This window comes from Schistocerca nitens, chromosome 8 (assembly GCF_023898315.1).
Source record: "Schistocerca nitens isolate TAMUIC-IGC-003100 chromosome 8, iqSchNite1.1, whole genome shotgun sequence".
Lineage (NCBI taxonomy): Eukaryota > Metazoa > Arthropoda > Insecta > Orthoptera > Acrididae > Schistocerca > Schistocerca nitens.
Genome location: NC_064621.1, coordinates 276,651,389 through 276,664,660, shown reverse-complemented (window position 1 = coordinate 276,664,660; position 13,272 = coordinate 276,651,389). Strand labels below are relative to the sequence as shown.

At 41.6% G+C, this 13,272-nt stretch overlaps 1 protein-coding gene across 1 annotated transcript; it reads right to left on the bottom strand.

Moving 5' to 3' along the window:
* Nucleotides 1-1,964: 1,964 nt before the first annotated feature.
* Nucleotides 1,965-12,840, bottom strand: LOC126199180 (merozoite surface protein CMZ-8-like). Its single transcript, XM_049935952.1, has 2 exons — nt 12,684-12,840; nt 1,965-2,629 (listed from the first exon to the last, which is right to left on the bottom strand). The coding sequence occupies exons 1-2, from the start codon at nt 12,766-12,768 to the stop codon at nt 2,220-2,222; spliced, it is 495 nt and encodes a 164-aa protein (XP_049791909.1). The 5' UTR covers nt 12,769-12,840; the 3' UTR covers nt 1,965-2,219.
* Nucleotides 12,841-13,272: the final 432 nt, after the last annotated feature.

Below are 13,272 nucleotides of genomic sequence, written 5' to 3'. Positions count from 1 at the left end.
AAATAAAATAGTTTCTTTACAGGTTGTCTAACGACTTGTTCTGTACCACGTAAGGTGTTTGTGCTCATTTGAACTGTAAATGGCGTTACTTTAACGTAGTTTAGTTGAATATTGCGCCGTTCTGTAACGGGCTATAGATGTACACTGAAACGCCGGATTTAATTGTCTCGGAGATGGGACAAATGATGAATATATTGTTGGTTGTCACTGTATTAAACGTAGTTGTTGAATTATGCTTTTGGCAGCGACTTCATTTGTTACTGAATGACAACTTGATTATTTCTTAGTAGCATATGCTCTTTCATGTAATCATTCCGGAGTTGTTCTTCGTATATAGCCACAGGTAAATTTAACTGGTATGGGTGGCCGCTGGTACCCTTTTAATCTTTTGGTTAGTTCTATTCTGTAATTATGTTACCTATATGTTTTGGATATTCAGTGAAATGAAATTCAGTGGCCGTTAAGTGCCTAAATCCTGAATTTAACTTCCATAATTTATGGTGTATTACCATTAATCTGTTGTAAGTAATTTGGTGTTTTAACCTTCCCTAAAGTTCAGAAAATCCTTCAGCTGCACTAGCCATCTATTTAAAGAAGTGTTGAGAACAGAATAGGTAGCCCTGTTGACTGAAGAAGCTGAATTAATTCCCTCTAGAGTGAAGATAGTACATCAAGAACACAAAGAAAAGAAGATCCGTAAGCTTATAATGGCGGGCGACGAAATTAGAGCGGTTTCGATGAACTAAACAACTAATGGGACTTGAATCCAGGTAGCATAAGATACATGAACTGTGTAGTACCAGACTGTCATGTATATCGACTGTGATACAGAAGTTAATGGTTTGTTGAGAGCTGTGAAGGTTACGTGACTTACACTCCTAACAAACAAGTCCTATCAGTTTAATTTTTAAAGTGTTTGGGCGCAGAAGAGTGAAACTGTAAATCAAAGATGTACATCACTCTTGGAAATAAATTTGCTTTGTGAGTGCTCTATATCCAAATGCCACATCATGAACTCCCTGCAATTTTCTGTGAAACGCTTGTAACATTTCAAGTTACCAAACTGAATTTTAGAGTCCTGTAAGTAGCATAGCTTGAATTTTGTGGTGGTACCATATTCTCAGCAACCTGGTTAGGCGACATATTGATGGCCAGAGTTCGCTGCAACAGTCTTCTCTGCCAGCAGTTGTGACAGTGCCATGTGGGAGTAGGTCATTATCACCACTCTGGCTTTGCTTTCAAACGTCAATAGCAAGGCGCTTGTAAGAGAACATGTTATACGTAACCTTCTACATTTCATTCCAGTTAAAGATGGAAAATGCATTAGGAACGTACTGGATGAAAAAAAAAGCAGCTCAGATCTTTTCCATTTCTAAAACTATAGGCACTCAGCATGGTTATAACTGTGTATACTCTATTAATTTATTCTCTTGTAGAAATCTGATATACAGAGGCTGTGTATGTACCACCAGTTACGCTCAGATGGTTGTAAAGGTTTTGGAAGAATTTCAAGAAAATTGCCAATGCTGCTACCAACACACGTTAGGAAAACTTATAGCGACGTCGATGCTTACTGGCTTTGCTTGATTTTAAACACGAACTAATTCACTTCTTTGCATAATTAACATCGTTGTATTTCATACTTCGGTCTTCGTGTTCTGCTGTGTGGAATGAATTTGTGAGAGAACAATCAAGTTATTTACTAATGCAGGTAGTCATTATTACAACAGATACGATGGGAAAAATAGAGAGTTTTGTGTATATGCCAGTAGGTAACACTTTGCATTGATAAGTGAGATACTGTAACGACTTAATTCAGAGTTGTCACCTGAATTTCCGTTCTTTTTTCATAAAAGAGGAGTAAGTGTAAGAACAGTCATTTTCATTCATGTTATAGTGAGGTAAATTTAAAGGCAGCAGGTTACAAGACATTAGATTTAACAGATAATTTGTTAAAGAAAACATTTTAACACAATAAGAAGGTAAACTTTAATGTATATAAAATATATATATTAAAATGTTAGTAGCTTACAATAATTAAAACAGAGCACATATAATATTTTCTCGTAAACATACAATGATACAGATCAGAATTCTGGAAACCTGTAAATGAAGATTTATGGAGGACAGAAGACTTTCTGTAACAGATTATCACAGACGCATAAGGAGCTGGTGAAAATAAAATTTGGAAACAGAAGATGACATTGCCAAGGACAAATCTATCGGCCCCAACTGATTACTAGAGTAAGAACAGTTGCACCTACTGTTAGCATTGAGTTGCCTACAAACGAGAAGGCACTGTCTGTGTTTGGTGAGGGATTAGGTGATGGTCCCTCAGTTGTGGTCGGCGGCTCGTCGGGCGTGCTCGGCGGCTCGTCGGGCGTGCTCGGCGGCTCGTCGGGCGTGCTCGGCGGCTCGTCGGGCGTGCTCGGCGGCTCGTCGGGCGTGCTCGGCGGCTCGTCGGGAGTGCTCGGCGGCTCGTCGGGCGTGCTCGGCGGCCCGTCGGGCGTGCTCGGCGGGTTGTCGGTCGAGCTCTGCTGGTCCTCTTTATTTAGATCCGCCTCTAGCAGGTGTTCGTACCACCCATCATCATCTAACTGCTCATGCGACCGTAACATATCTGCATTGCCTGCAATTTCAGAAAAAGAATTACTAACGCTTTTCCATAAGACAATAATAAATGGAAACAGATGTTATTAAGTAAATAGATCGACAAATACATTTGTTCATTTACAAGTAACCTCAAATTATTTATTTTCTGTGAATAATGCTTCCTTTAATTTATTTACTGTTTGCTTATCATGCTATGACATCTTGAAATACGTTAACTAAAAACATCAATATGGTAAGGTGCGAATAGAAACCCTTTTGATTTCAAAAATCAGTATATCTCTCTCTTCCCTTTCGTTAATACTGTTTATCAGGCTCCACGAATAACAGTCGCCCACCTCCTATCTTACAATTACTTTCTGTTACCAGGTGCCGTTCTAGTTGCAATGTTGTTATCTGCAGTAAAATCGGCTAGGCAGTCTCACAGAACATTTGTCAATCATGCGAAATTTCTCTGTGCTTTAATTTAAGAGTTGTTTGTGTTTAGTTTTTCTGGGATGGAGACTATGAATCATCATTACATTTGTCATGTCTAATGTGGGAAACCGCGAAAAACCAAAAACCAACTCATTACGGTAAATACAAGGTGTTTTTTCACGCATCCAGTCACAGGCTTCTACGGGTTGTGGAGGGGATTAAAAAATTTTGATGAGAATTCAGTGTCTTGAAACGCACGATTTGAAAGTAACACAAAAGTTCAAACATCCTATCAGTTTCAAATCATTTGCCCAACGCTACGCACACAAATTGAGAACAGGAGCCGTCATCAGTCCCTGTTGTAATTACCTCATCAGGTACTACAGAAACTGGTTTGTTCGGCACATGGAGGGTTGATTGAGGTGATCCACAGACGCACCACACACTCGACTTCGAAGAAAACGTCCTTTATCGCGCAGAATAGAACCCAACAACGAGTACTCGCTACAACGTCTTTATTGTGGGCTCCTGTACAAAACACAGGCACAGAGCTCATTGTCTCTGCTGTGTGCATACTGTGAAGCAGGAAAATTGAAAGTGAGCCAATCTTCAAACTTACTTTACATCCAAAGGTACATTCTCGTACATGGTCTCCACCGAAAAGACATCTACTAATTCCTTTATATAACCCCCATGCGTCTTCAATAGGGATCAAGCTACATACGATCCCAGCGATTGTTAACTGCAAGACCATATCAGGTGTGTGTCTTTATCACTTCCTTGTCCCACAAGACGGTATGCTACGGCTTATAATACATGGGGTGGTATGTGTGCTTTCACAGCTAGGTTTTCAGTAATGAGAACCTGCTTCTCGCTGTATCCTGTAAGTAATGTATGGCGCGTGTTCAATGTGCAATGAAACACATTTTGTTTTCTCTCCACAAGTTGGGTTTGAAAAAAGCAGGATTTCTTGAGGGTCATCGTGGGATATTGCCGTTTCAGCCCCCACAGTTTCCTGAAGTTAAGTGTGGTGGCACAACACGTAGCCTTCAAAATGGAGTCGGTAATGGATGTGCGTTTCAAGCAGAGACCAGTCACTCAGTTTCCTACGGCGGTAAACCAGAGGATCATAGTTATTCATAGACGCTTACGGAATGTCAACAGAGACTAGACAGTAAACAAATGCACTGTGAGTCGTTGGGCGAGGCGTCTGTAATTATCACAAGTTCGTGCAAACCTGCTCTTCCTCATCCACTCTACAGCCAGGATCTCGCACCTCCTCTTTTCCATCTGTTTGGCCCAACAAAGGCTGAGTCCACGGGAAGCAGCATGTGGCTGATGGGCGGGTTATTGGTACAGCAACATGTTCATTCTGACGTCGGCGTCGACCGGTAGAGTGGTACCATGGGAGCATATAGGCCCTCCGAGAGAGGTGGCGTAACGCCGTAGCACTGAACGGAGATTATGCTGAAGAACAAGGTTTCGTAGTCAAAAGACTGGGAAATAACATAGTGTATTAGAATCCTGAATAAAACGACCCTTCTTCCAGAAAACAGATGTGTTGCGTTACTTACTGAACGCCCCTCGTATAGATAATTTGAAACTGCAAGTTGTTAACAGTGGTTCTTTACTAACCCTTCTAAAGAAAAGCCTTTGCGAAACTTTTATCAGAAAAAGATACGTCTCGGTAGGACTTGTTCTAAAACATCCCGTAATATCGTAATTAAGAGTACAACACGAAGATCGGTTGTCAGACAATTTTGTAGGGACATGTGAAGGCTGCAAGTGAAATGTCTTAATGACTACGCCGTCTAGTTCACTACTGAACAGGCGCCCTGGTGGAGTAATGGTTGAGATGCTGCACTGGATTCTCGGAGAGCGAGCTTTATATTTCCGTCACGTCTGGCTATCCTGACATAAGTTTCTATTGGAACGAATGTGCTTCGGAACAAACCATTGATAGTTTTCTTTAATATATTTGTCCAAACGATAGATTGCTCCGTCTCTAAGGGCGTATCTGTTGACTTGGCATTGGTCTCAAACCCAGTGTCCTTTCTTCTCTGGTTTCTATTGAGGAGCTACGGTTTCTTTATCCATTACGTAGATGGGTTGGTTATGTGCATGTTCAACGTAAATCGCCTATGGCCATCAATGCATCCTACATTGTGGTCACAAATCGGTCGTAGCAGACGTAAGCTGCAGGCTGAACCTCTAAGTACGTGAATTTTTAATCTACTTAAATCTTCTTTCCATATTTGGTCCATTTATTAATTCTGTCCCCCTTCTCAAACTTGCCCAGTGACCATGACCTCTGCATTACTGTTTAGACAAACGTAGTCTGCGGACTACAATTCCCAGAAAGGTACAGTGTTTGTGCGATTTAACTAGTTCCCTGGTATGTCGACCACTTCCAAATAGATACTGAACGTTCATTGTACGACGGATGTGTGAGCATACAATACTGGTACAGAAACTGCGCTAAAAAGAAAAGAAAAAAAATCGCGTTTTCTTCCGTAAAATGGGAAAGTAAGGCTGCAGAGAAACACAGTCAGAAATAGATGATTCAGTAGTCAGTTACCTTACACAATCCCGTAAAAATGAGAGACTTGGACTCCACGACTGCCAACGACAAGAATTACCAAAAAAGGCAGTCTCTACAACGGTTATCCTGAGAATTGTTTGCATGTTATGCACTTTTACTCCCTTCACTACCAAAAATATTTAACGCCGAAGCAATCAACATGGAAAAATCTGTAACAAAAATTTTGCCAGGACTGATAATAACATGAAAAATAGTTAGAATCCTAGTAGTGACAGAATGTAAGGTTGAAATCAAAGATTGTGCTGCTTTTAAATACCTGGTAATATGAGTGTAGTCAGTCAGCAAAACTACACTTAAACACAAAGTAGGTCAAGGAATATTAGTACTTCGTTTCCCAGATTCTGTCCTCTGCAGTGACAATACGATAAAACCTAAAAAAGCTTATTGGCGTGAAACTGGAAGCCGGACAGTCGCCTAGCATTGATAATGGAATTTTCAGAGACGACGCACTTATACGAGATAAGAGAAATTTTGCAAGTGAAAAGGAAGATGGTTGAAGCAATTGAAACAAGTCAGGTGTAGCGTCTTAAACATCTAGAGAGGGTGGATGACATGAAGGTGGCCCAAGACGGTATGGAAATCGATTACCCCCACACCCAAAAAAAGGTAGGAGGAAAAGAATGCTGTATCGAAAGAAGGTATCTTTTGGAGTTGCGTCCGACAAGGCCTCCATGAAGGATACTCCTATCATAGGGAGAGGTGAGAGGATCGACTACAGCCGTAGTTAACATTCCCAATAATGATGCTCTTAGTGACGGTTGAGATCACTGTCAAATGGATAGCTGTTGTGGTCACTAAAAATAATGGCGACATTCACAATGACGTTTCACTCCCGGGGGGTGGGGGGGAGGGGTTATGGGGTCCCCAGCGACAGATCAGCTTGTCTCTGTAATGCCAGAAGGAATTTCTACCAAAATTGGCAAACTTATCAGTTGCTGTCTCTAAGATATTCCTGTGGCAGTGAGACATCCATACTACCAATGCGACTGAGAATTTGGAATTAAAAGTGGCTACATAAAACCATAACTCAAGAACAGTATGCACATGACTTATTACTTGTATAAAAATTGGGCATGATCGTTGGCTTTCGGGTCAGGGATGGAAGCTTTTCCGAAACTTCTGTAAACTTTTAAGGTATATATTTCATAGCAAAGTGGCACTATCACGAACTGGCGCCGAGGCACTGTGCCGCCCACGGGCCACAAATGACAGAAGTGTCTAGGGATGTGTACGGGCGGACAGACATGCAACTGGTGAGCAGCTGACCGTCCAGATAAACGAACTGGCTACCAACCGTGTCTTCCAACTACTGTTCACCGATCGTTGCTGCGTGTTGGTCTCCGCAGCAAGCACCTGGTTCATGCATCCAGGCTGACTGCTGCTCATCGGCAACAGAAGTGGAATTAGCACTGCAAAACCGCTGTTGCACGTACACTAAGTGTCGGCAGGTGGCCTTTGCCTTTTCTGATGAATTAAGTTTTATGCTCCTTCCGACAGCTGGCGTGTACGGTGCGGAATTACTGAAAGCAAACTCACTGCAACTAGAAGGGAGTGTTATGGTCTGGGGAATATTTGCATGGTATTCCCTGGGTCATCTCGTTATTCTGGAAGGCACCATGGGCAACGTCCACCCGCTACATGCAGTTTCTTTCTCCTCGGCACGATGGCATCTACCATCAAGATAATGCTACTAGTCGAACTTCTCACAGAGTACGTGCGTTGTTCGAAAAGCACCAGGATGTGTTTACTGTGGTCCCCTGGCCGCCATACTCGCCGGATTATAAGCCAGCACAGAATCTGTGGGACCCCCACGACTGGGTCGTATGTGCCATGGATCCTCAACCGAGAAACCTAGTACAGCGCAGTTGTCGGCATGGCTCCACATCGCTGTCGGTAACTTCCAAAACCTCATAGATTCTCTTCCTAGTTGTCTCGCAGCGGTTCGCGCTACAACAGATGGGTACTCATGTTTTTGACAGGTGGTCACATTAATGTCACTGGACAGTGTGTTAGAAAAACGTCCCCCAATGCTAACAAGGGAACCTCCCCATCGCACCCCCCTCAGATTTAGTTACAAGTTGGCACAGTGGATAGGCCTTGAAAAACTGAACACAGATCAATCGAGAAAACAGGAAGAAATTGTGTGGAACTATAAAAAAAATAAGCAAAATATTCAAACTAAGTAGTCTATGCGGAAGATATGCAACAACAAGGAGCATATGAACTCAGGAGCGCGGTGGTCCCGTGGTTATCGTGAGTAGCTGCGGAGCGAAAGGTCCTTAGTTCAAATCTTCTTTCGATTGAAAATTTTACTTTCCTTATTTTCGCAAAGTTATGATCTGTCCGTTCGTTCATTGACGTCTCTGTTCACTGTAATAGGTTTAGTGTCTGTGTTTTGCGACCGCACCGCAAAACCGTGCGATTAGTAGACGAAAGGATGTGCCTCTCCAATGGGAACCGAAAACATTTGATCGCAAGGTCATAGGTCCTCCACAGGAAAACACGTGTGATATATTCTATACGACACTGGTGACGGCATGTGCGTCACATGACAGGAATATGTTGTCGACCCACCTAACTTGTACACTTGGCGAATGGGTAAAAAGATTCTTCTACCTTGCCCTATTTAGGTTTTCTTGTGGATGTGATAATCACTCCCAAAAAGTGATGAAAACATAAGAGTTTGTCACATAAACTGAAAATAAAAAATTAAACTTTTCACTGGAGGGAAGACTTAAACCTAGGACCTCTCGTCCCGTAGCTGCTCTCGCTAACCACGGGACCACGGCGCTCCTAAACTCTGATTGACCTTGACTACTCAGTTTGTATATTTTACTTATTTTTTTCATAGTTCCACACAACTTCTTCCTGTTTTCTCGATTGATCTGTGTTCAGTTTTTCAAGGCCTATCCACTGTGCCAACTTATAACTAAATCTGAGGGGGGTACGATGGGGAGGTTTCCTTGTAAGTAAGGTATTGGTTTATCATATCTACCTAAAATCCCAATTATTTCAGGATAAAAATACAAGACTTTGAAATGGCGATCTACTTCAGTTAAAACTAAAAAAAATTCAATTGAATTGCAATTTTTTTGGCGAAATGTTTCATGATATCACATCATCTTGATCTGCCAAATCCCATTCAGAATCAAAAAATTAATTGCCTTTTTTTCATCACAGATTCATTTTAAACTCACCATCCGATTCTTCGACACCTCTTTGGTTTTTAAATCTTTGTAGTTCCTTGTAATCCTAGCTTACAGCAATGCAGGTCAATTGTTTGTTTTTATGTCATAGGTTCTAGTGTGCTGCATCACGTGCAACCTCTGCCTTTGAAGCAGAAAAATGAAAATAGTCAACAAATCTTCTCTTGAAACTTACGCCGTAACATTATGAACTCTTTTACGTTTTCTGACTGTTCGTTATGAAATACAAAAGCTCTATATATGCATAGTCGTGTGTCAGTATGAAAAACCATTCCATCTTTTAACGCATAGCTTAATCAAAATTAACCGTTAAACACTCAATTATCGCAGATGACTTCGGACGTCTAGTAGGAATACACCCGTTGAACGTTATAAGCGCAAAATTATAAGCAACTGATGCAGTAAGTGTGCGACCGTTCTCCACTCGTTACGATACGCTGAGTCCTTACTTTGCTCACTCATGTTGTTGCACTACAAACACAAGATTATTTCAGTGAGACGTCCCATATCCGATCTGGTTAGCAATCTTGGAACAGTTGTGGAATCTATTACGGACTTCGGTCCCGATCTGCAGCATTCGCGTCTTTGCCTAGTTACGCAGAGTAGCGCAAGCTAGCAGGCGGAAAGGGGGAGGAAGTAACGGCGAGTCATTTGAAGTGGGCGGCGCCTGTAGCGTAACTGCTAAAACCATTCATTTACGATGAATTTTTATGTTGAATAAAACGTTCTCGGTTTTCCAGCCGCGTCAATTCGAATAAAATCTTCGAGCTTTCTATGGCCATCTCCGCCATCGACGTCAGGAGTTCACTGACTGCCGGGGCTGCTACGGCCTCTCGCTTATATACGCATGATGACATCATGTTACATCATGTTACGTTATGTTACATTTTATGCGCTGTAAAGCAAGTAAATCTGTACACAGAACCGAAAAACGGATTGAATGCTGCAGTGCTTTACTAGGCGTTCTTTAGTGTAAGCTGTTGCGCACTTTCCATCGTCCAGGATAATTTACCGAACACGTAATAGGAAGAAGTACAGTTTAACATGTACTCCGAAACTTCGCACAATTTTACTTCTGTTCAGGCAGTAAACAGTGAAAACCTGTTGGTATTTGGTCACTTCGTTACGAATAATAAATTAAATTAATTATTTATATTCGCAGAAAGAAATACCGGTAATCGCTTTACCTGTGAATAATTTATTCACGATTGGAATGATATGAATGATCTATTTATTCGAATTGTTATTGAGATGCAAATTTATTCCAACAGCGCTCATCTCTACTCAGAAGCCAGGTCACTGACAATTGATCATAGAAAAATCCAGACGTGAGTTCGGGCTGTCCCACAAGTTAACTCTATGTCGTCAGGAAAATAATCTACCTACTTCATTCAATATGAGGTCAAACTTCTTCAGATTGTGACTCTGGCTAAGAAGTTATACTGCATTGTATTCTTTGAGAACACACCCTATCTCATACGAAACAATCACCACTGTGAAACGTATCAGAGCGCAAACGCACCGACTGCAATAAAGAGCATTGACAGTGAGATTTAAAATATACATGACGAGGAGCTGAGGTACGCTAAATATTTTTAACATGCATTTTATGTGGCAGACTGCACACATATTCTTCGGACTATTTCGACAAGTAATGCATTCTTCTTCAACCACGGTCCCACACGTGGGAGATCCGCAATGACATGTTTACAATTAACTACTTCATGTGTACAGGATATAATTGGAATTTCCTTTCGCAATTGAAGCTTACAATGATTTTCTTTCTCCTACTTAATTCCCGAGTCAGTTCACAGTGTTTAGATTTTCTGAACATTTCAAACCTACCGGGAAGTCTCCCGTGTAAAACATATGCTTAATGGTAAACACAGAAAGCAGGGACTTCAATTTGTTAGTAAACACACATGTAGCTATTTCAGTACCTAATTTATCACCATTAGTATAAGCGTTCGTGCATCCAAGTAAGCCACGTTTTCAATGAGTTGCCGCGCGAGATTAGCCGAGCGGTCTAGGCGCTGCAGTCATGGACTGTGTGGCTGGTCCCGGCGGAGGTTCGAGTCCTCTCTCGGGCTTTGGTGTGTGTGTTTGACCTTAGGATAATTTAGGTTAAGTAGTGTGTAAACTTAGGGACTGATGACCTTAGCAGTTAAGTCCCATAAGATTTCACACACATTTGAACATCAGTGACTTGTTATAACGGTAGTTGGGTGGGAGAGAATTTTAAATTATTGCAGTTTACTCTGCTGATTCAAAACTTGAAAGCAGATTTAGTGCCATGTCCACCATTCAAAACAGTAGTTTAACATACAACACAGTGTTAATGGTGGAGAACTGTTACTTAATTTCTGTTTCACCTCACACCTCCCCTTCTCAGACGTTTGTAATTACATTTATAAGCATTTTTGTAAAGGATAAGTCTGATTTTTTTAAATGTAAACTACAAACAAAAGATGAAAAGAGGTGACACTCCCAGAAGTGAAAGTTGCCTCTCACTGTGCGGCCGCTTCCTCTTATCAAGAGGGGGTGTAGTGACGTCGCATTCGAGAGTGGGGCGATTCAGATACTCGCCCGAACCTCCAGGTTAATGTTCCCCGTACTTTCCCTGAAGTTATATCGAAAGCGAGACGGAAAATACCTTTGCACGATCCTCTCTTCTCCAAACTCGGCCTCGTTGATGGGAGGTCAAATCACAATCTTCGTTTTATGTCGGATGACAATCTCAATAAACCGGCAACTGATATTATTTAAGGAATTTTTGGAATTAGAGTACTTCTAGAGGAAATGATTTGGTCTTCGTGATTCGCAATCATGTTAACAGATTAAACAAAGACGTTGCTCGTTGCTGAGCCACCTTTTCACGAAATTCCAATCGGTAACTATCTCCCGCAAATGTCGAAGTACTTTGCCCACCCCAGCTACATAGGGCGAAGTGTACATTTTGTGTTAAAATAGCTCAGAGCTCGAACGGAAAGATTTAGATGTGCTACTCGAGAATGGTGCGGTAGAGAAATAGAATGTACGTGACTCCATGACCCATTTACCGAACATACAAATGTGAATTACAGAGTAATGACATAGGCAACAACACGGATAAATGAAATTGTCAAACTGGCGAACTGAAACGAGACGTCGCTAGTCGCTACAGATTCAGGCCAAATCAATGTTTTATCTGTTGTCGACTATGAAAATTAAATTATTTTATAAGCTGTAATGCATTCAGCGCAAGGTTACGAGATGTTTAAACTAATCGCAAGTAGTGATGCACTAATACCAACAATTATTGCTGTGTGTCATTGTGGAGAGTATCCCTTCTGCATATCTGCACTATTTAAAGCCTTACGTCTTTTTTTTACAAACCTACTTCATGTTTCATTAACACCGGTGTTATTCTCTCTAGTTGGTCTTCTAGGTAGCTTGCGTAATCACCGCCTCAGCTTCTGTTGGGACCCAGATGTTACGTTACAATCCTGCTTTGCTTTCACTTTGCTTCTATGCAAAATGGTACTGGTACTCACTCAAACTGCAAAACCGTCGTTCCAGTACCACTAATACTTACTCCTTCCTTGTGTAAAATGAGCTAAAATTGCCGAATTACTGTCACATCAATCCATACGCAAGGCCAACAACGTATCCGACAACTACAGAGCAAACCCTGCTATGACTAATCCGATTAAACAGTATGCTGCCAATGCTTGTCATCGGCGGCAACGATACAGGCAAGTTTTACCATATTTATTGGGATATTCTCAAATATATAGTTGTTCTAATGATTGCCAGAGTCATTAAATTATTACATATTACGCCGTTTTCGACACGTAATGATTTCTTACCTTCAACACCTCTCTGTAAGCTTCCAGGGAAATACGAGATGGCGCATAGCACCAGTAGCGTTGCGAAGAAACCTTCGAACCTCATCCTGAGAGGCTGCGGAGAGCTTAACACACGATGTGACCCGGCCAGCGTTCCCGTTGCTACTTATACTCTACCACTACACTCGTTATCGGCTAGAGATAATTGTCCTTTCGATCGGGCTGCCCGATAGCGCGTAGCGAGATAATGCTGCAATCCAGTCTCGTTCTTAGCTCCACGATTTGCAAACTACCACCGCCAGTATAACGATTCACTGAAGACCGCCCTCTTTTTTTGGTGTCTTAATGTATCTGGCACAGTTGGAATGTGTGTTTCGAGCCACATCACTGGTGTTCAACGCGCCTGGTGAGCGAAAAATTCGACAAGAATACCGGAAGAGTATGCAATCTTCAAACTACGTAGTGGCACTGTTATCAAGATAAAGAACTGACGTCAGGTCCCTACTTCATTTCCTAGAAGCTTATCGGGACCCGAGGAAAATTTCATCAGCTGAAATTTCTATTACACATATTTAAAGTACATATTAAGTACATTTCTTTTCCTGTATGT